Source organism: Coloeus monedula (assembly GCF_965178545.1).
Source record: "Coloeus monedula genome assembly, chromosome: 1".
Lineage (NCBI taxonomy): Eukaryota > Metazoa > Chordata > Aves > Passeriformes > Corvidae > Coloeus > Coloeus monedula.
In genome coordinates this window covers 28,953,096-28,976,872 of record NC_138781.1, presented here as the reverse complement: position 1 = coordinate 28,976,872, position 23,777 = coordinate 28,953,096, and the positions used below count along the sequence as shown (strand labels likewise).

At 35.3% G+C, this 23,777-nt stretch overlaps 1 protein-coding gene across 4 annotated transcripts in view; it reads left to right on the top strand.

Moving 5' to 3' along the window:
- DGKB (diacylglycerol kinase beta) overlaps nucleotides 1–23,777 on the top strand; it is a gene marked incomplete at its 5' end in the record, with an annotated part of 302,358 nt that overhangs the window by 92,251 nt on the left and 186,330 nt on the right. For all 4 annotated transcript variants that reach the window (XM_082282403.1, XM_082282401.1, XM_082282402.1 and 1 more), the window contains 4 exons: nucleotides 6,844–6,918; nucleotides 14,408–14,493; nucleotides 16,754–16,843; nucleotides 19,379–19,539. In XM_082282403.1, the coding sequence (XP_082138529.1) occupies nucleotides 6,844–6,918; nucleotides 14,408–14,493; nucleotides 16,754–16,843; nucleotides 19,379–19,539 (412 nt within the window). The remainder of the gene's footprint in view (nucleotides 1–6,843; nucleotides 6,919–14,407; nucleotides 14,494–16,753; nucleotides 16,844–19,378; nucleotides 19,540–23,777) is intronic.

Here is a 23,777-nt window from a genome sequence, read left to right as displayed (position 1 = left end):
AAATCCAAAATTTTATATTTTTATTCCTCACAATTGAACATCCTATATCTATGTACTTATAAATTCTCCAGTTAAAAACTAGTTAATTTTATAGAACAGTTTTGTTTCAAATCAAAAAAAAGCTTTATTCAGTGCATAGGTTTGTGTGATTTGCATGAAGATGTGAGTTGCTACATCTTGTATTAAAACTTTGAAGTGCTAACAGTTTTCTTTTAATCTATGTAATGATTATACAGGCAGGCCAGTAAATTAGAAGCAATATTCAATTTTCTAATGTATGATTTGCTTTTTAAAGACTTGGTAGTAGAGGCTCTCAAGCCTCTTCATAAGATTTCCTTCAAAGAAACCTTTTGATTTCTGTAGATAGGAAGCATTCTAAAAATCCAGTTAAAGTATTGGAGTCCGATCACACAAACTTGAAGACATATTAATTTTACATATGTCAGTAATTATTTTTATTTAAATTAAAATGTATGAGTTTATTAGTTTAAGTGTTAGTGTATCAGAGGCCTGATAAAGCAGAGGTACTCAGGCAGGAAAGCTGAATTAGTTGTCCCCTAAACAGACTTTTCAGAGCATGTTTCAGAATCCCAAATGCTAACACTATGGCCATTTATGATCATCACATAAATCACTAAATTTTTATAGCCTAGTTCACCATGTCAGTACTGTAACTTCAAGTCTTGGAAAAGATTATGGTCTTTTGGCCAGGATCCAGCTGAAGGTGACACCTGTGGATACTGGTGATATGGGTTGCCAGAAGCACAAAGGAAGGATCCAGTGTGAATCTAAAGCTGGTGGGACAAATTTTTCCTACCTCCTCCACCCTGCCTCCCTTAGACCACGTCTTCCTGTGCCCCTAAAAGTAAACAGTCAAAGGGGAAAAAGTCCTGCAGAGTAGTTGTTAGAGTAATTCTTAGAGCTGAGGAGCATTTAACTAAAACTGTATTTGAAGGCCTCTGAGAGAACAGGTTATCACTTGAGAGCCGATTATGTGTACCTAGATATCAGCTAGGTGTGTCAAAGGCGGTTAATGATCGAAAAGATTAATTCTCAACAGTTTCAAGAACATGCCTTTGCAATTGGAACAAAACAGTGTGGGCCATCCTGAGTTTTCATGTTTCAGCCACAGTCGCAGTGTGAGGTAGCCCTGGTCTGCTGTGCAGTCAGGGGTCTTGTGGAAGGTAATCTGCACTAGCACTCAGCTTGACTTCTTATAGTACCAATATGAAGTGAATAGATCAGAGATCCAGTCTGCAATTATGTAGGTGAGAGGCAGGTTAGAGAGCTGCACTTACATAGTTAGTTATAGCCTAGAAACAATTTAATGAAATGCTATTTCACAGCTTTCAGTTCCCAGCTTGTAATTGGTCTCAAGTGTTACTATCTGAATGGGCTTAATGCATTAGGGATGTCATTTAATGTTAGATATTCTCCAGGGTAAAAGCAAGTTTAAAACCTGATCCCTATCTCAAGCTCCTATTCCCCTTCATGTATTGCAGTCTAACTGTCAGTTTATGTCAATGAAACTGTTACTGAGGCCAAACAGATCACAGGAATTATTTGAATTTTATAAATGGATGCCCTATACACACTTCATTCACTAGCACCATTATCCACAAGTGTCATTACGCAATTAAGCATATAGTGTGAGGGCAGGCACCAGCAGCTGAGTATAGTGAAGTGTAAGAACTTCTTAAATTGGCTTTGATACCACACACACACACAAAATGTTAAATTGCATACTAATGTGTCAAGGTCGTGGGCTCAGTATTTCTGTTTTAAGAGAAGCACATCAGAAGGTCAACTGCATAGTCATGTAAACATATCTCAGGTCATTCACCATCAGGAGATAATATCTCATGGTTAGATATAAAGCCAGATTCAAAAAGGTTTAAAAATCCACATATGGACTATTTGGTAAGAAGGGGTTTGCCCTCCTTTTTTTTAGGTGTTAATGTTTCATATCAATGCCAGCAGCAAAAAATCTAAAATAAGGATGTTAACAGTGTATATTAGTTTGAGTATTCAATCTAAGGGATGAAAACATTTTCAGGAGAAATAATACTGAACTTTTTTTAGTTTTCTTGTGTTTTATCTGTCTGCTTTACAGTCAGTCACCAGAAAGAGAAGATTCCCATATATTCCCTACCCTCCAATTTTGTGGCAGTTATATGTTGTGGAAAGTAAAATCACAGACATTTCAAGACATAAATTACTTTGCAAAATGCACAGTTATGGTGATTCACAGATATTCTGAGTTGGAAGGGACCCACAAGGCTCATCGTGTCCAACATTTAAGTAAATGGCATTCAGGTCAGGCTTTTTGATTATAGCAATTTTGTAATCTGGTCAGGTGCTGAGAGGGTGGGACTAGAGATATGCTGCAACAAAAATAAGATACCCACAGCAGTGAGGGAAGAAAAAGAAAGCAAAATAAACCCACAACCTTCTAATTTTTGTAGATCAGAATTTCATTATCTTGATTCATTCAGATTAAGCAAATCTTCTACTGAAAACTATTCCTCAGTTTTTACTTAGGACTCTCTGTGTTTGAGAGGTCACGATGAATGGAATTAAGATTTTTAATTGACTTTCATTGAAAACAGAAAGGTTATTGCATATTGTCAAGACTCCAGTGTTCCCACAGTTCCCCGTATGAGATTTTATGTCTTGCCATGTTATAACACAGCCCATTTCATTGCCCTTTGAGAGAGTTTATGCATCCAACTGAAAACAAGTTGAATAAATGCACACCCCCAGTAATACATTGTTGTTTCCGCTTGTATTTTGTAATTTTTTTTCAAATCTCTCAAATGCAAAAGAAAAGAACTGAGGATGACTTAAAGGTAAAAAAAGTTTTGTACTTTAGTTTTAGTTTTTAAATGTTCAAACAGAGGGGTGGTGGGAAACAAATGGATATGTAGAAAAAGTACCTTCGGTACAGAAAAATGCGTTCTTTACAACCATGTCCTATCAATACATTTTAAAACTTTCATTATGTTAAAAATACGTTTTTTCAGAATGTGTAGTGATAAATAGCATTTTCTTCCTGAATAGGTTTCTGTTTTAAAGACCATTGACTTTACAAAATAAAGAATTATGACAATAGCCCAATTATCTTTTCTTCTCAATTAAGAGGTTAATAATTGCCCATCATGTGAAACTCAAGTGTATTTACCGTTATTTGGTCTTGAATGATTTTGTGTATTAGACAATACATATGTTTATAATAGAACAAAAATATAAGTCAATGTTTATTAAGAAGAAAGTAAAAAAATAGAATTAAAGTGGATGAATTTAAGGCTTACACATACCAGAAATGGATTTTAACTGAGCATGAGACTGAATAGGAGTTCATCAAACCCAGGCAAGTGAATTGCTCAGGCTATATCACACTGTAACATATTTTCAGTGGTTGTGCATGAAATGGACAGGTGCAGTTAATTTCATCCAAAAAAAAGCAGGACATCCATTTCATTCTAGGGCTATCAGTTTGGGATGTCTGCATTTATGATCTGACTAACCAAGGCAACAGTTTTCAACAATCTGTGAATGGAATGTATATATTTGGTACACCATTGACAAAATAGTTTCTTTCAACAGAAAGAATGTACAATGAGCATGTAGTGCTTCTAAAGGCTGTTGTTAAGGGTAATGTTTCCCATATAGGGGTCCTTCTAAATCATGCTGTTGTTTTGCCATACTCATTACTTTGATTTCCACTTCCCCATTTTCCAGTTTATTTGCCTGACCAGCAGGTGAGTTTACACAATTGTTTCCTTGACAAATGTGCTGTTGGATGCACTGGAGATCAGCTTCCGTACACTGACGTTTCCTGCTGACTCCACGTTCAGTGTCTGTGCAATACAGGTTGATGATATTTTTAACCTTTGCAGTTTTCAAATAACTTTGGTTCATAGTAGCTCTTCCCTCCTCCCCTCTGACTGATCTGGCTTTCTGAGCTTTCATTTAACATTGAGACAAAATGTAAAAGCAGTTCCAACCTATCTTTTTCAAATACTGTATGTCTGAGAGAGAAGATCACTAGCATTTTTTAATTTTGGGGAGGAATCCTTGGGTTCTTCTTTGTCTGACATTAGGGTTAAATTAAGCATATACTAGCCACATCTTGAAGAGCCCCTAGATGACTGAAGATGCATCCCCCAGTAGTGGCAGAAGGCATTGCCATGGCCAGGTTTCTCCACAGTGTAGTCAACTTTATTGCCAGTTTTGAATTGCCAGCAAGGTTTTGTCCATTTATTTTCTCTCTTCTTCAGAAGACAGCTGTCTAACTCAGCCCAAGGGGCTTTCAGAAGTATTTTCTTCAGCAGCTGAGCTGTTTAAAGAGGATGCCAGCTCCTTTGGCCACTCCTGAGTTGATTTTCTGCCTCCTCAGTTATGCTAGCAGAGCATTTTGAGGTTTATATGAGATTCATGGGCATGATTTAGGTAAAAAGAGAAATGACAATGAAGGATTTGTGTTTTAAATTGAGTATTTTTAGTATACCAGATCACAGAATAAACCCAAATATAGGCACAGAAGCGCAGCTGTTTGTGGACAAGTGGTAACTTCATAAACCGGCTTTGTTCATGAAATTGCATTTCATCCCGAAAATGTCTTTTGGGGCATTTTCCACCACACCACCTCATGTCCTTGTCTGCACAAATCTCCAGTGACAGCAAACCACATCCAATTCCTTCCTTACATGTGGAAGCAAGGCATTCAGAGCCCTGTCAGTGTCACTGTTTGGTACTGTAGATGTAAAACTGGAAGGTTAAGTTACTGTCCATTTCCTTGACATCCATGTGTCACCCTGTTAGGTCTGGGTACAACTTAGTGTGAAGGAAACATTTGTAGGCAGCTTCTAGCTTTTTTTGTTATGGAGAATGTATGAATGGAAATGAGCCATCAATTTATGAATTTTACACAGACTAGAATACGTAAATGCATTTACTATCTTAAAGCTTGATGTGTCATTTGCAATGAGTCATTAGAAAGTGATTAGCTGGTACTGATGTTCAACTGGAACCTGTGAATGGTATGCACTGAGTCAAATACGAGTCTGTAATCTCTTCATCATTGCAGTAGAACTTCTGTGTTCTGAGTAGAGAAACCCAGCCTTCTCTTTATTAAGAAGGCTTTTAGAGCATTTCAGTGTTACCTGACAACAGCAGAGTGAGTGTAGGTAATGGCTAGTATGTTTTGTAGCACCAAACTTTAGGAAAATAACTCATAGACCTTTGGGACTTCGTAAAAATACTGTTCATGAACTTCTTATGGCCAGCTAGGCAAATTAAATTAGCATAACCTTTGACCAAGTTAAATCCTACATATCTCTGAGAAGCAAATCACACACACTAACTAAAAAACTCTCCTTTTACATTTGTAAAAAGGGAAAATATGTATTATGTTGTAAATCTGTTCTTAAAAGTCTGATCTAATCGTCACAGCCATCGACAATGATGCATACATACTTGGAAAATGAAACTAGTCATTTCATATTGACTTTTTCTGTCAGGAATGGCATCAGGGATACATTGTGTGAGTGTGCTTGAATAAAATGCTTTATGAAGCTGATATCACTAAATAATTAACAAGTTAAGAAAATGTTCCAATTTGGCAATTTTAGAGATAATTATGAATTTGTTTGTATTCAGTATTTTTACACACTTGTCTTCCAGCTACCCTGATAAATTATGCATTGCTATTAAGAAAAAAATATGGAAAGAAAAATCCCTGAATGTGCACATAGATTGTGTCTAGACAGTTTTATTTTGCTGTATTTGAAAACGTGGACATTTTAACCTAAAATTCAGCTCTTATTATGCTTCTATTTTATTTAAGCCATTATAAAGAAAGGAAGCAATATTTCAGGGGAAAAAATTAATGTTTTCTCAAAAATATTAAAGTATTAATTAGCTTAAGGACAGAAACATTAAAATTAAAACCAAGAAATGTGGGTTTGTAATTTAAACTATTGCCATAGATCCCAGGTGTATATTTATATATTCTGAGCTTCAACTCTTTTGTGTGCTTTCTTGTTTCTGTGTGAGAAACGAATCAGCTACCACATTCTAGTCAATGTAGGAAATTACATTTCCAATATTTGTAATGAAGAAAAAAACTCTATCATACTTTTAGGACAAGTAAACTCAAATTTCTAAATTTACAATTTTGAAGAAATAATTGCTGAGGGTAGGACAGAAAATGGGGTCCCTTGTGGGATAGGCCAATGCTTGTCATGCTGCATCAGTAAATTACTTCCTATTATCCAGATAATTTTAAAATAAGTCTAATTTAGTAAAACAATGGCTTCAAATCATTTTCATTTTCTTCCCATTCAAATGTAATCCTGAAGAAATGTAGTTGACCATAGGTTTTCTCTATCATAATGTTTTTCAGCCTATGGAGATATTTTTGGTGGGTGGCAAAGCCAATTAGCTTTTGCAATTAATTATACTTGTAATTCTCTGTTTGCAATAAATTTCAGGAAGAAATGTCTCCTTTGCCATGGAGTTACTTTAATACAAATCAATATGCTTTTTGAAATGCTTTTGTGACTCACCTTTTCTTGTATAATTATACCTCTTTATTGCATTTTGTTTCTGTCTATACACAGCATTGAAATTGTAAATAGCTTGTAGTACTTCTGTCTCAACTTTCTCTATGTATGAATTATAATTGCTGTGTTCAAGTATTTGATTTTTTGTATAAATGAGATCCTGCAGTTCAAATAATTATAGTATGTTCTAAGTTCTTTAATTCTTTCATTTGAAAAGTTTAAAAAAATTTCAAACATGTCTGTAAATATTTTCTCCTTGTCTCTTTTACCTCTTCAGAATTTATAGAAAATTTCAGTACCTTTTAAATCCTCGTCAAGTTTATAGTCTTTCTGGAAATGGACCAATGCCAGGGTAAGTCTACAGTTAATATTATTACCAGGAACTCATTTAATAAAATGCTGCATAATCAAATGAACAGACTGAAATACATATAGCATGTTTGGAATGTATCAACACTGCAGTTCTCTGCATGGCTGCAGAAATGTATAGGTATTATTTTTTTACATGTACAAATAAAGCTATGTCTCATATGTCTTACTGAAAACCATGCATTATTCTGCATGGTTTTCTGAAAACATATGCATTATAAGAACTGTGGGATAAATTTAATTCTCATTGCAGCTTTAACTGCCATATCAGCAACCTAAGTTCTCAGGGGCATTACTTCGGTGTTACAGATATCAGTGACTTCAAAGACTGACCTGCAAGACGTCCATTTCTTTTACATAAATACACATGTGCACATGTATATGTGTCTGTAATATATTGGTGACTGCACACTCCTTATCAGTTACATAAGCTTGGAAATGTAGTGGTTGGAAAATGACTGGCCAGGCTAGATTATGCTGGCAGGGACATTTTATGTGGACTGAAGTGTTCTCTGAACCAGCTGGTATTGCAGTCCCTTGCTTAATGTGCTTCCTCCGTGATTCTTCTTAATTTGCATTCGAGTGAAGACAGGAGAATTACAGTTTATCAAATACCAACCTTTGCCACCTGATTTGGTCTCCTTTTTAAGTCGTGGGTGCTTTGGTAGAAGAAAATAAGAGCAGAACTGAATATGTGCTCTGTATAATATTTTTTACGTACTGGGTGCTATTTACCTATGTCACTGATACATGAAATTTTACATCAGTGAAGAGTTTCAGGAGGATATTAGGAGATACATGTTCACTGACATTAAGTTTACAATGTTGTTTGAATACTTCTCTTTTTAATCTTTGCAGTTTTTATTTGTTTAGACTTTTTTTCTTTGGAGTTGGAGGAAAAGAAAATGAAGGTGGAAACTTGTCTGACTTGTGCCCTGCAAAGTTACATTTCAGTTTTCACATTTATATTACTGGAAAGAGTATGCTCTGTTTCTGACAGTACTTCTGGGTTTAAGGCCCAATGTACAGGAAGCTATTCTCTCTTTAAACTGTACTCTATCAGCTATTTATTGTCTTAGACTTGAGATGTGTGTAACATTGATGAAAGTGAAAAGCATATTGGGCTCAATCCTTTTAGAAGATACCGTGCACTGCAGTGTGGTTAACGTTAACCTGCTGAATGGTTCAAAACCAGCTCAAAAAAATGGAGATAATGACATGCATGTGATCTTTCATGCCTGTAATTGTCTTGTACCTGAATGCTAGTGCTGTTTTTATTATTCAAATGGAATTTGTTGATTTTATGCTAGTCTTGACACGTATGGAAAATTTAAGTGCTCTTAGTTCAAAGAATAAATAGACTGGCAGAATTAACTGAGACAAAGCTAGTAACCAATATTGTTTTGCATACTGTGTAGTAGAAATAGCATGCTAGAAACTGAGAGGATGATTTTTAAAACAACTGAAATATTTTTGTTGAAAGTCATCTTATTTCATCGAGCTTAAAAAAAAAATCTGGCTGCATTTCTGTCCATTGGTGATTTAGTTTTCATGAATCTGGCTATGTGAAAGAAAATGCATTTTAAGGCAGAGGCACAAGAGGGCAGTGTTAAGTTCAAGCTGAAACCGTGCACTGAGGCAATTTAAACATTAGTCTTTTGAACCAGGACAGTGTTTTTTAGAAAATGTTTTCAATTTCTCTTTCTATTAGGAATCGAAGTAGTTTTAGTTCAGAGTCACTTTGAAGAAAATTCTAGTTAATTTTCAAACAGACACTGCTTGTTTTGGTATATTTTTTTATTCATTTCACAGAAATGAATAATCCTAAATTTCCAGTTTATCTCCTGCCATCACTTCTTGCCCCTGGCAATACTTTCTAGGCTGCATATAATTTGTCCATTAAGTGAGAAGTTGAATAAACTCTGCTATTTCACTTACCAGTACTTGTTTTCTGCGATGGCTGAATTGCCTAATAAAACCTGCCCATCCCTCCATCCCTCCATCCCTCCATCCCTCCATCCCTCCATCCCTCCATCCCTCCATCCCCTCATTCATCCATCTCTATACCGCCAGTTATACTGGATTGTCAATCAAAACTTTGTGTTTATGTTGTCATATATGAAATTTAGATCAAAACGGAACAGATCTGGGTACTGTACAGCACAGAGAAAAGCAAAAGTATATTCTTCATCCCAATAGGTTATTTAGTAGAAAGGGATAAACATAATGTATATTTATTTTAAAGCATTTATGATTATTGCAGTACATTTCAGTTGAGCCTATTTTGAGATTTGGTTTTTTTGCTTTCAGATACTCTTTTCAGATGTGTTTACTCAACCTAGAGAATGTTTATAGTATTGGCTAAGAATTTGCATTTTTTTGGTAGAGCCAACCTGTCTGCTTTAACCCATAAGTTAACATTTTTAATTTTTGATGGTATTTTTCTCATGGGCTGCTGTCATCAAGCAAGAAGATAACACTCACAAGTTTTCTAACTTGAGCTCCAAACATCTGTGGCTGACATGAATTGATATTTCCAGTTCATTTTTGTCAACAATCTAAGTATCCTCTTTTCAAATAGCAAAGAAAAGGACAAGGGAACTAGGAGACTAATAAAATCGTAAATCTTAGGGGTACTGTGAAACTGCTGGTTTGTGTTTTTTTTTTTTTAATGGTCAGCATCAGTTGCTATGTCTGTTGTTCTATCTCTTTGGTGGGATAGCTATGCTATTGCAGAGAAATGTGTTGGAATACAGGACTCCAAATTAATAGCAACAACAAAAAAACCCCAAACCAAAACACAACCCCCAAAAATAACGAAAAATCCCCACCTTTCCTCATACCATTTATTGTGTATTTTTTCCTGTAACTGCTGGAATACAGCAGGACAACAGAAAAATACTTCGAACAAGTTGACAATGAATTTTAGTATCAGTATCTCAATGTACAATTACTGAAGTAGAAGTGTTGCCTTCTTTCATAATAGATGGGAAGGTACATGAAGCAGTGCAGGCACAGTAGCAATGACATTTCTATTAGTTTCTTTGCCTGCCTGAGTTAGGGTTTCTGGAGCAGTTTATGTCAAGACACGTTATGTACACAGTCTATGTAAAAATATGTACATGATGCAAATAAACCTCATGGCAGCAACTCTTGCATTGATTCTTTTCCAGCAATGGAGACCTGCTGCGAGGCCTGAAAATCGAGAAGCTCTAAGCCAAAGGGCAACACTTAGGCATGGGTATAATAATTAATGGTTTAGACATTCTTTAATTGGCAGTAGAGGAATATGAGTGAGCTGGAAAAACCTCGTAGGCTCTGCAGCTGAACACAGGCATAAAAGGTACTCCACAGTTACAGACTGCCGCAGTTAACACAGTGACGTGAAAATTGCTGGGCTGATGCATTGTGTAATTTGTGCCTAGCACCTGTGTTTTTAGCCATGAAAAGAGTTTCCCTGTTTGGTTGTTACATCTCTATAGGAGTCTTCTACTTCTGACAACAACTGTTATTGTGGATTTAATGATCTTGAAGAATCTGAAATTCAGTTATTGTTCACCTCACAGAGAGGTAAATAATAGCAGGATGAATAGCAGTCGAGCCACAGAGCCACAGGACTCTGTGGAGAGGTCGGCGTTTCACAAAGCCTTTGTCCCTCTGAAAAGGCCTCTGTTCCCTAAAGTTCTATTATTTAAAATGTCTAATTTATGGTATTTTTATACTCTATAATAGAAATTATATCCACAAAAGTTGTATTTCTTTATAACTTCCTTAATCATTTAATTTGAAGAACATCTAGTTTTTAGATTCTAGCTGCAAGTTTGCCTCAACAGGCCTTTCTAAATCTTAAATTCTGCCCACTTAAAAGATGCCCAAGATAACAAAACTGACTCCCTACAACTTACACTGTAATTTAGTTGGGAATCTACAGCACCTGGGCTTTTTTACCTTCACAAAGCAAGAGGCCTGTTTTGAAAATTACACTATTTTCCTTAATTATTTGAATTTCCTTAATCATTTGAATTGATTGCTAGAGCATTTCTTTGCTGTTGTACATTTGGAGTACCCAAATTCTGGAAAGATACATACACCCAGAGTATTTTTAGAAAATAATAACTGCATAGTTATTTTCTTTTGAACAAAATATTGAATCTGGTCCATATTTTCTTAGAAGAATTACATTTTTGCCAAAGAATGGCAAAGCCATTGGATTGATTGTACTCTGATGATAAAAAATATTTTTGTACACCACGAATCAGTAGTACTTAGAATTCATCAAGTCTTCACATATGAAACTTAAATCCTGAGTTTAGAGATGTAGTTTAAGCAGCTGTTTAACAATATTTTTGCTTCTATGACATCTGTGGTGTTGGCACCTTATACCTATCCTGAGATCCACTAGTGGATTATTCTTTGCTTGGACTGTAGACAGTCTTAAGTTTTGCTTCCACTGTGTGAAGAATGCTGAATGATTTAATGCATTGCTGCTGTTATGCCACCTTGTGTGGCTGAGCACCTGAAGTTCTGCACAGTGCGCTGCACTTGGATGTAAGAGCAAAAGTCATGTGCAGGGAACTAAATGGAAAACATTGCAATTTATGTTTTCATTACTATGAGTAAAACTTCAGTTTTACTCTAATAAATTAAATTAAATAAATAAATTTAAATAAATACTTTAGGTATTTCCTTAAAAAGTTTTATAAGAATGTGTATGTGTTTGCTACCTGTGCATAAATCAATTAATTGCATGATTCAAAATCAAATTGTTACATCCTCTAGCATTGGTATTTTATTCATAAATAGATCCCCTGCACTCCTATGGATTTGATGAAGTGATTATGAAAACATGTCAAAAATGGTGGATAAAAAGTAACAGGTGCTATTAAAACACTAACCGAGCACAGTTTTCTTGGTAAGCAATACTGAATTTCTCCCTGAAGGTCTATGAAGAAATCTGAAAGAAATTCTTTCTTTACAAGTGTAACGCTTACTGAGTCTGAATGAAACCTTAGAAAACTATGTTCCCTTCCCAACTCCTAATGTGGGCTGCACATTCTAATTCAATGAATAAGATTTATTTACATATATAATTATATAACTATATTTAATTTTATAAATTAATTTGATTTTATAAATATTTATATCTGCTATACTATATTTATATACACTACATTTATGTATGCAAATATACAATGTAACTTATGTATTACTTTTATATATTTTGTGTGTTAGACTTTTATATGATTTTTATATTATTTTTATATTTAAATTAATGAAAAGAAAAAGTTATGTGAATTTAATGCTATACTTTGGAAAATTCACTGTCTGTGAATATAAAAAGCTCCAAGGGAAATACAAATGCAGCCTATTGAAAATGTTTTTCACAATATGATTTTGCCGGATTTTTCAGTCCCCCACTTTTTTGGAAGTTATTCTTTTCTGATGAAGATTAACTATATAGTCAAAACAAAAAGAATGTTTGATAGCCATATGGTGAAGAAGCTTATTTATAAAAAATGGCAGAGGTTTAGGTCTATATTCTGCCAGTCTGGAGCAATGCTAAAATCAACCCTGTACTTTTGGTGTTGTTTTAGTTGGTTGTTTTTTTCTGGACTTTCTTTTCCACATCTGCTACATGAGGTAGAAATGCTTAAAATTTAGAAGTCACTCTGACGTCACCTCTGGGCTATAATTTGACTTTAAATTAAGCTGAAATACCTTCAGTATAGGAAGCAATGTAATTACACCTGGTAACTTTCTGCAAACCCAACACATTGGGTCAAAGTGGGAATGCTGGTGGCAGGAGCATTTGTCTCTATGCCAGGCCTTGTGAGGGGATGGACATGCACACCTGGGGGCCAGGGCATATCTCAGTGCCTACTCTTGCAGTGGTGTGAGGTGACTTCCAGAAGAGGACCTTTCAGCACATATGCTTATTAGATCTTTTCCCCATGTGTACCCAGTCAGATTTGGCACACGACGTTTTGAATCACAGGAAATCCTACAGCACTTTTCTTGCAGATGTGTGAAGTAGAACATAAAAGGGGTGAGAAGGGCAAGGCAGCCTTTAATACAAGGTGAATAAGCATCCTTCAGGCATTATATTTGCACTTGAAATTGCTTAAGAGCTCTTCTGAGCAAAGAAAATTACAGGGAGTGGGACATGTGATGGGCTTAATTCTATGCAACGTGGCTAAAATTGAAATTCTGGTCAAAAACTACTAGAACAAGAAGTTGTCCTGTCATCTTCTACATTTTACATAACTTTTTTGGTCATTGTTTTTTTCATTTCCTTCTCCTGTTCTAACTCTTTTACTCTGTAATTTTTCATGTGCTCTTGATTTTATCAACAGGTCCAAAAAAATTTTAAAACTTTCTAAGGACAGGAGCTCCATTCCCCCTGCAGCATTAAAATTTCATATGGAAAACAGTTGGAATTAAACACTTACAAGCTATTGTCTATATTTATTTGTGTTCAAGACTTTGTGTAAAATGTATTTATTAGTTGTGCATTTATTAGGAGATTGCAAACTGGAAATCAGATCTGGTCACTAGAATGTAGACTATCCATTAAGGTATCTGTAACACTAATGAATGCAATATATGTGAATGTACATACACATACATACAGAGTAATACAACAAAATTACTGGAAGTTTTTTGTCTAGTCACAGTTTATGTGTAAGGGCTGATTTCAGCATATATCAAAAGCTATCCTGAAGTGATGCTTTTAAAGTAAAATTATTGCACCTTAGCGTTGTTTTGATATATCCTCACTTTTTAGCATTATGCAACATTGTTATAGAATGAAGTGGCTGAGTAGGTGCTGATACTCACTTGATGGATATGGAAGCAGAAATAGCCAAGCAAATATTACCAAAGATATTTTACTTTTAAAATACGCTTTTTAAGATGATAGAATGTGTGCCTTCAGTCTGCTGCTTTCTCATTTTGTATTAAACCATGATGCAGAATTGTTTTTACCAACCGCAGAATGTCCAGCTTAATATGCACCAGTGTCCTACCAGAAGTATGAAGTTTTCTTTATAGAAAGAACTTCACAAATAAATGTTCTGCCTAATACCTTTAGGCAATATAGACTTTTCTGTCTTGACAGACTACCTATCCATTTTACAACTAGGTGAACAGATAATGTTTTCTGATAATGGTCTCAAACAAGACTTGAAGTGAGACAAAGGTTGGACTAACCATCAGGTAGAAAGTTTTTTTAGTGTTAGTGTACCATAATAACCCTTAAATTATTGATTTTGTTTAAAATATTTCAGATAATACTGATAATAATTAATAATAATGTTGGGTAGTATTTGTCTAAAAAATGAATGCGTAAGCACAATTGCTTTTTATTTTAAGTGATCACTTGCTATTTACTATTAAATGAAATGTAATGTAAATGTTTACATAATGCACAATTATATTGATCATAATTAGGTATCTTCATTTGCTCTTTTTAGGTTAAATTTTTTCCGAGATGTTGCTGAATTCAGAGTACTAGCATGTGGTGGAGATGGAACAGTAGGCTGGATTTTGGATTGCATAGGTAATCTATAGCCTTTACACAGTTTTGCTTGCCTCATGGTTTTCATTTTAATGGTCTTCCTTGCATACCAATGCATGGATACAACTATTTCAAGCAACAGCTTGTTCATTTAAATGTTTGAAATGTGTTAGTTTGGGACATGATTATTTTTAAAGGCACTCAAATTGCAAAAGTTATATAAAATCTCTAGACAAGTTCGGTGTTGCTGGATTTCCTGAAAGCAAGAAATTTGAATTAATCTATTTTGATTTCAGTTCAAAGTCTATTCCACAACTGAATCAAATCTGACTTGCTAATTTTAAGACAATTTAATTTAGCTCAGTTGCTTTTTTTAGTTACCGAATTTTTGGCTATGCTCTATTATCCCATAATGGAGATAATGTATTAAGAGACAATTCAGTTTTGGGGTTCTTTCAGTCAGTTGTCTGCAAAGTTCTCTGTACAAATCATAAGGAAGGCCCAGAAGTCAAGGTATTGCAGACTTACAAGACTTAATTTTATCAAGGATTATTAAAGAGAATGTCTTCCACATCACATGAACATTTATTTGGTGTTAAGCTGCAGAGAAAAATAGTGGGCATGTGTGACAGTGGAATCAGGAAGAGGATCAAGAGAGGTCAAAAGACTCAACTGAAATTTTATCTAAAGTGTTTAAAAGTGTGTGCTTTTTGGGGGACCAGAAAACCTTTAAAAGTTCACTGAAATATAAACCTGATGTCATGAAGGAATGTTAGCAAAGGAATATCTCTAATCTTGGATGGAAAAAAGTCTTTTTGCAAATGCAAGCTACTAGTTGTAGCTCTCAAATAGCTTTCAGAGTCATAAATTAATGTACGTAAACATCAAGTGCATTGTCTAAACTTGGAAGAAACAAAGTTTTGCAGCTGTTAATTGTGTCATCGCTGTTTTCATGAGGTCTAAAATGTCATGCAGTTGCTTTCTCTTTCAGTAACGTCCTATATTGTGCAGCATTTTTTGAGGTATGGAACTAAGAAATTACTTGGGGGATCCAGGAACCATCTTTTTTCATAGGTGCAGAAAATATGTTTTCAGTGCTGCCTTTTAGGGAGCTAAAGCACTTTAGCATAGAAACTTTAAGAGCACACCTGTTTCTAGACACTTTCTAATTTGATTTTCCCTGATGTCTTGATACACAAAGAACTTTATCTGAGAACACAACAAGAAAAAAAAAAGGGAAAAAATTAAAAAAAAAAGAAAAGCAAGAAAAATTAAACAAAAGCAAAAAATAATTCTCATCAGTTTGAAACTTTAAAAAAAATATTGTTCTGTTAAATATTACATTCTCTGAAAGATTTCCATTAAACTGGCTATATGAATGTTAACCCTTTCTAAAATACTGATAAACATTGATGTCCCCTGCTACATCCATTGTATAGATAAACTCCTGCTGATTATTGCTGATAATTGTGCATAATTCTATAAACAAAATAACTGATTAATTAATTATAACTTTTAAACTAGACATACTATTCATTCACATTAAATGGGAAATTTGACAAATTATGCATTTGAAATATATATTCCAGCTTTCAGAAAAGCTTTCTTGACAAGGGTTTTCTCATTGGGTTTTGAAGAGATCCTTGGGCTTAAAATGCTACAAAAATACTAGTAAAGACTGAAAAGACACTGTAAATTCATTCATTTCAAAGCACTGCTTAATAAATACAAAATTCTACTTAAAGACTTGACAGACAAGTGCTCCCTTTGGATGGCAGGTTTAATTCCTGACAGGCAAACCCATCTAAGGTCTTGTGTCAGTTCCAAGGACTTCTTGGTAGTGGTGCTCAGGTATAGATACAAATCCAGGTGAATACACAGTTAAACACATATTTGGTCACCCAGATGAAAAAGTAGAAGGTTCACCTCATTATTCATGCCCTTAACTATTACTTTTCTGCATTCATAGCTGGGAATGGCAGAGCTGAGAACTACACAGAGAACACCATACTCAGTCTTGGAAAGATCTTGAGTATCATTGTTTGTGAATGTTTGTCACATCTATGATTTACGAAATCCTTATGATGACAAATGAGTAAATTGGGATTAAGGATTGAATATCGAGTGGAGAAGGGGCTACAAAAGGGACTGACAGTGAAATGCTCATTGCTGAGCAGGCAGCATAATTTCATATACAAAACAAGTCTTTCACTGAAAGAAAACCTAACACAGTTATCATATAATAACATGCAGTTAGATCATTTTTGTTCCTTAGTTACGTTTTTTCCTTCTTTATTCACAGAGAAAGCGAACTTGATTAAGCATCCTCCTGTTGCTATCCTGCCTCTTGGGACTGGCAATGATTTAGCAAGGTGTCTGAGATGGGGAGGAGGTAAACACAAATGAAAATGCAATGTATTATGGAACTAAAAGAAAAAATAAAAACCTTTTGCATCAACATCCACATTTGGATTTGTTTTCATAAAGAACCATTATCACCTTTTCTATTTTTGGAATGATCTGTTTGTAAATGTTGTACAGATATGTAAGATATTAAAGGTTGTAATCACACTTCATACCTTGTTTGTAGCTTCTGCTGACACCAAAACCGTTCCAAAGTGTAATGAGAATAGTGTATAGCAGTTTGGTTGGCTTTTTACCATCTGTATTGCAGTTACTGCTTTGATAAATACCTTGTAAAGGGAGCAGTCTTAAATGGATTTTAATTGGGACTGTTCTGAAAGGGTTACTGGAAACGTCTAATAATGGGTTAGGAGTGGTTTAAGCTTTTTTAATCTTTAAAAATATTAAATGAAAAACATGTCTCAGCCTTGGACAAGTTCCTTTGATCCACTCCCTTTCTGTTTTCCTACAGAGGATTCCAGACAATAAGTGCTGTGGTACTATTTATCAGAAAATGAGCAGGCAAAGAATGCTGAAAGAAGATTATATAGAAAATTGAACGTTTAATACCCTTTTGCATCCTTTCCTGGATGTATGGAGACTTACACTCAGCTTCTCCAAAAATTCTGTTCAGAATTTGTATTACAGGATAACTTGAAGGAGACACAAGGAAGAAAATCTTAGACTAGAGTCAATCTGTGGTGAAAGCACCTCAATTTATGGGCTCATAGCCAGGTCTATTTCAGGTCTTGGTTGTTTCAATTGAGGTGTTTTGTATTTGGAACTTGGTTGGGGTTTTTTTTGGAACTTCTCAGCCTTTGCAGATATCTTACTTCTTCTGTCTCATCAGTTTCCTTTCCAAATGTCTGCCTTGTTGCCAGATACTCTTTAGAAAATTCTCAGTAGTTTTCATGCTGTAGCACTTTGTTAACCATAATGTTCTGTCAAATCATTTGAGAACCTCCTTTATTTTCTCTGTCACAACTGTTGATTGTTTACATTCTTATAGTCTTAGGGGAAAAGAAGGAAAACAAACAAGCCAAAACCAAATCAGCCTTGCTTAACTTTCTGAATTGTTCATAGAGCCATAGAGTAACTAGGCTGAAAGGGGTCATAGGAAGTCACTAGTCTGTGTCACTGCTGTTCCAAGCACGGTCCAGCCATGAGAACATCTAATCACATTAGCTGGGACCTGTCCTTACCTTCAGTTTTATTTATGTCCTGTATCTTAAGTGATTCCATTTGGACTAAAGTAGAAAAAGCCAATATGAAAATATTCTGGGTTTCATCATTCTTTGCCCAGTTGCTTTGTGGTAAACAATACCATAATACAGATTTTCTGGAACTTCCATAGATGGGAGAGGAGACAGGGATTCCAGAAACTAAATTGCTGGTGAGTGATCTCAAGGATGCAGAGAAATGGAATTGTGCATGCTGCTGTCATGTGGTGGTTGCCAGTAACTAGCAAAAGTGTGCTAGACAGCCGTAAACAAATACATCAGCAATGGGTTTTGAGCAAGGAGGCTTTGAGTGGCTTGGCCTGCTAAAGGTGTTAATGACACTGGCAGTACATATTTCTTGAATAGAAGATCTTGTTTTTTCTGCTTTGAAGAAGGACTGCATCCCCAGATCTTAGCTGTCTATTACAAAGTCATTTGTTCTGAATAATATTCAGAGTTGATAATGTCCCGTAGTAAAACCCCCACAGTTTTTCTTCATGCACACATGTATGTTGTATATACTCATGAGTGCAGAAACAAGTTTTCTACTCAGTGTAGTGAATTATATGTGGGTGCTTATTTGCAAGTAAGAGTAAGCTCTCTCTACAAAGCAGGACGAGGCTCATGAAGAAGTTGTTGGAATATGCAAAAATGTTACTTTTGCTGATAAAGCTATCAGCTATAGATTGCAATTTTGGATTTTTTATGCTAAACCAGATTGAAACAATCCATGAAAGTTAGTAGACAGCCTTTAACCTTTCATTGTCTTGTCAGGCAAAACTACAATATGTCTCTTTTCCATAAATTTTGAAATCAAAGAAATTTAAATATTAAGATTAATTTCACATCAAGAACAATTTGCAAAGTGCCATAGTAGCTTTTTGAATCATTTGGGAAATTCAAGAGATTGGCAAATTTTGAAAATCTCATTATTTTCTTCATCACAAATCTGATGACCACTGAAATCTGTAGAGTTATTCTAAATTTACATGCTTAATTAGCTTTGTATTTGTACTTCTTTTAATGGCAAGTACTGGAAAATTGTCAATACTTCAAGCACAATCCTGCTTTTAAGGTATATGCATAGATTTAATTTTTCCAGTCATAGAATCATAGAATATTTTGTGTTGGAAGGGATCTTTGAAGGTTGGTTAACTAGTCCAACCCTCCCTGCAATGAGCAGGGGCATCTTCAATTAGATCAGGTTGCTCAGAGCCCTGTCCAACCAGCCATCTAGAAAGAGAAAGAAAATGTAATGAAACTTTATTATGCTTGATTAAATAACTGGTTTTATGTTTTGCTAGGGTATGAAGGTGAGAATTTGATGAAGATCTTAAAAGACATTGAGAATAGCTCAGAGATTTTACTGGACAGGTGGAAATTCGAAGTAATACCCAATGATAAAGATGAGAAAGGAGACCCAGTGCCTTACAACATCATCAATAACTACTTTTCTATTGGCGTGGTAAGACTTACGCTTATCCTTAAGTGATTTTCTTTTTCTGTTTTGAATAAATATTTGCATCACATGCCTTCAGATGAAGAACTGTTGGCTAGAGATAATTTATAATGTTGTTTTGCTAGTGAAATGAATACATAGATGACTGACAGCAATTCGCATAAATTTACTTCCTCACATTCAAACCTGAATTATTTTTCAGGACCTTCTACCTTCCCATTTGTAAAGAAGATATTTGTGTTGTTCTTAATGGTTTATGAGCAGCCATAATACTAAACTTGTATTCTCATTTTGAAGGTCCTATAAAAATATAAAGGAAAAACTAATCAATAAGAACTCTTAAGTAATCTTTTCCATTAGTATTCACATAGTCAAAACTGTTTAAAAGAACAGTTGCATTCTTTATTTCTTCAGGGCAGTTTTAAATAATAAAACAATAATACAAAAAGAAAGCCCTGCATGTATTTTCTTGGTTCTGCCTTGTAGGGATATTCACAGTTTGAATTAATTAGGAGGAAAAGGGTTTAAGCAACTCTTCATGTCTGAGGAACTGCATCTCTGGTTTGTGCTTCTCTGTGGTTTTCTATGTACTATCTATGCTTCTGAATATTAGCAGAATTCCTTTATTCATATTTGATTTGTGATTTGTTGTTAATTTCAGATACTATTCTGAAGAACCATTATTTCATACCTCATTTGGGTTTTTCCTGGGGGATTCTTCCTGCCTAGATGCAGAAACTTACATTTGTTTGAATTACACTCTCTTAATTTTTACTGTTTCTCCAAGGCACTGTGAAAACTACAACATATTGCACATTGCCTCATAGATTCTTGCCAAATAATCACAGTCTCTAATCCAACATGAATAGAACTTGCTGTATGATCTTTGTAACAGTGTGGCAGAAATTGTACTTAATAACGATATAAATGTATGTTTAGAGAGGATGCGAAAGTAAAGCTGAATAAAATTTTTCTTGACATGGGGCTCTTGATGTTTTAGGACCATAATTCAGGATGGAAAGGATTGCAGGAAGTCATTAATTCTAAACAGGGTAAGCTATGAGAGCAGATCACATTGCGCAGGACATTATCCATTTAGATCTTAAAAGCCCCCAAGGATGGAGATGACACAGCCTCTCTGGGTGATGCTTGACTGTCCTTAGGATGAAAGAGTTTTTTTCTACATCCAGTCTGAATCTCTCATTTCAGCATAAATTATCTGTCTCCCATCCTCCTGTCATATGGGCCTCTGTGAAGAATCTGGCTTTGTCTTCTTGATACCTCCTCATAGGTACTTGCAGGCTGCTATTAGACCTCTCTGGAGCTGCCCTCTTACCAGTGAACCACCTTACCTAGTCAGTCTTCTTTTTAAAAAATCTCTCCAGGAATCAAGACCATAATACCCCAAGCTAGATACAAGAATGCTGGGGTAGACAGTGTTCAAAACCTTGCTGAAGTTGAGCATGACATCCCCTGCTCTCTCCTCATCTACAAATCTAGTTGTTTGACCATAGGTAGCAATTAGAAAGTAATTTACCCCTTGGAAGGAAAATTATACACTAAGTTGAGAGGAGTGTTGGAGACAGCAGTGTATGGATGTGAAAAGTTTGATTAGTGTGTTCAAGCCAAACAGCCTATTTTTTTCCTATGGCAATCTCAAAGCTCTGATATGTCCATAAGAACTGTACTTTGTCTAAGTACAGAGAAAAAGGTAAGAAACAAGCTGAGATGTATGTGTAACAAACTGTGAATGAGTATGGGTAATGTTCAACCCGATGGAAGCACAGAGCACGGAAGGACCATGAAAAGTGGATGCCAAGCCGTGTGTCAGTTTCAAAGCAGGAGCTAGAAAACATCTAAGAGAAATGTAGAATAAGATAAAGATTTTTCAATTGCTCACATCCATCATTCTGTCAGGATGGCAAGATACCAGGAGAGAAGTTCCATCTGCTTCCTAATAATACTGGAGTCACTGATACCAGCTAAATATCCAAGAAAAATGTGCATTAACATAGTCAAATCATATTTGCTTTAAAAAAAAAAAATACCACCACCCCAAGGAAAACCAAATGAAACCAAAAAACCTCTTCAAGAATATGGTAGGGTCATCTGAAAATGAAAGCTTATCTTGGAAAGTCACAGATTTGGTGAGCTGGACAAACATAACTGGTAGTATTAGAGGATTAATGAGGAGGCATGACAGACAGGAAACGTCAGGCCAACTGTCAGACAGTGGCAAGTTCAATTACCAATGTACTTTAGAGAAAATAAAATTATTTTCCCCATAATCTACCCAACCAGCATTAATAGTCATACATTCATGCACTAGGTTGATATTATCCCAGTGATCATCAAAGACAGACTTCAGTAATGTCAGTCTTGTTGTGTTATCACAGACTATTTTTGGGCTTGAGATGCATTTCTGTAGTTGCTGCAGTAATGGAATTTCAGCCTTGTCACTTCATTTAGCTAACTTGCTGTTGCTATAATCATAGGGAGTATGTGAGTGTAGACAGAGTATTTCATTGGACATACTGTTTGTCATGGTTAACCTCTTCCCTATGGATAAAACAGCTTAACTTTTGCTGCTTTCTTCAAGCACTCAGCTGCTTACCATTAATGGTGGCTCAACATGTATATGTGGACAGGATAAGCTTGTGTGCTGTAACACCCCTGCACACCTGCTGTATCTTATCCTAGCTATTTTTCATTTCTGTATGTCAAGTCTGTAAAGAACTCCAAAAACCAAAAACCCAACACTTCCCTAATCAAATGCTGTCTTAGAGCAGATAAATAGTTTCACAAAATCGGTAGTAACTCTTCAGTTCAGTGCTTAAAATTACCCCCCCCCGGCAAAAAAAACCCCAAAACAACATCCAAGCAAACAAAATAATCCTCAGATTAAATCTCCATATACTCATGACTCTATGTGTTACTCGAAAAATAAAAGGAAAATAGTGGATAATGATATCCTGAAAAAAAACCCTATTTTTGCAAACAATTGTTATCAAGTCTGCTCTCAGATCTTGCCTGGATTGAAACATTTTCTTCAGTTATGCAGGCATAGTAAAGCATAAATGCACATTGTTAATTATGAAATGGATGGGCCTATATTCTATTCAAAATAAATGTACTCAATTCAAGTACACACAAAACCAGGTAAACATGGAAGATGGTGACATAATCATGTGCTGATTGAGACCTGAGCAGCAGTCATGGAAGATGAGTGACCAACAGACAGTGGGGCAAACTCTCACATAAAAGCAAAATAGGAAAACAACTTGAGAACATTGTTACCTTGAGAAGGACTTCCATGTGCACAGTTAGGAAACTCTGTCATGGCACGGCCAAAAATTTTACGTAGCGCTAAGGTGCAAAGAAAGAGTTCTTTTAAGCTTAGGGGTAAGTAGCTTAGTTGTCAAGCAATATTGTTGATTCTAATCACTGAAAAGGGAGTCACTGTCAAGGCTGTTTATCTTTTATTGGGTAGTTTTTGGAGAATGTCAAATATGTAGGGAAGTTATATTGCTTATTTTTGGTGCTTCTCACATAATTTCTCACACAAAGTGAGATAAAGTGGGTATTTTGATAATGGAAAGAATGCCTCATTAAATGTCCCGTTGTGATTAAACATTACAAAACCTTGGCTTCCACTAAATGCTTGGTTGAAAAGAGCATGTGGAAGGGGGAAGAAGCCATCTTATGTACTTCTGGATAGGAATGTGTGAGAGAGCACAATATCTCTGCTTTCTGTGCTTTCTTTTAAGGTGGGTATTCAAGAGAAATTATGAAATCAAGCAAAAACTATAATGAAGTTCTTTAAAAAAAAATCTCATTATTATTTGTTATCTCACAATTGATAATTCTTAATCCTGGAGGTAGATGAGTTTTTCTGAGGCTCCTCCTTGGCTGGAGCAAATAGCTGTAGGCCAAACCAAAGGCACAGCTGTAGTCACCTGAGAATCAACGTTGCTAGACCCTGATTTTTTTACATTTATAATGCAAACTACTTGAAAATATTAAATAAAAAAAACCAATGATTGGACTCAGATAATGGCTTATCTCAAAAAAGGTAACAATTTTTAAACCAAACAACTCATCTATTTCCCATTGAGTTTCCTGTTAGTTACAAATACCTCTTTTTATTGTTTTCCATTTTGTGGGTAATAATGCTGAAAGAAATTATGAATAGATGTTAAGATGGGAGTCCTAAAGTAGGTTTTCCAGAAGCAAGGGTAATTTTG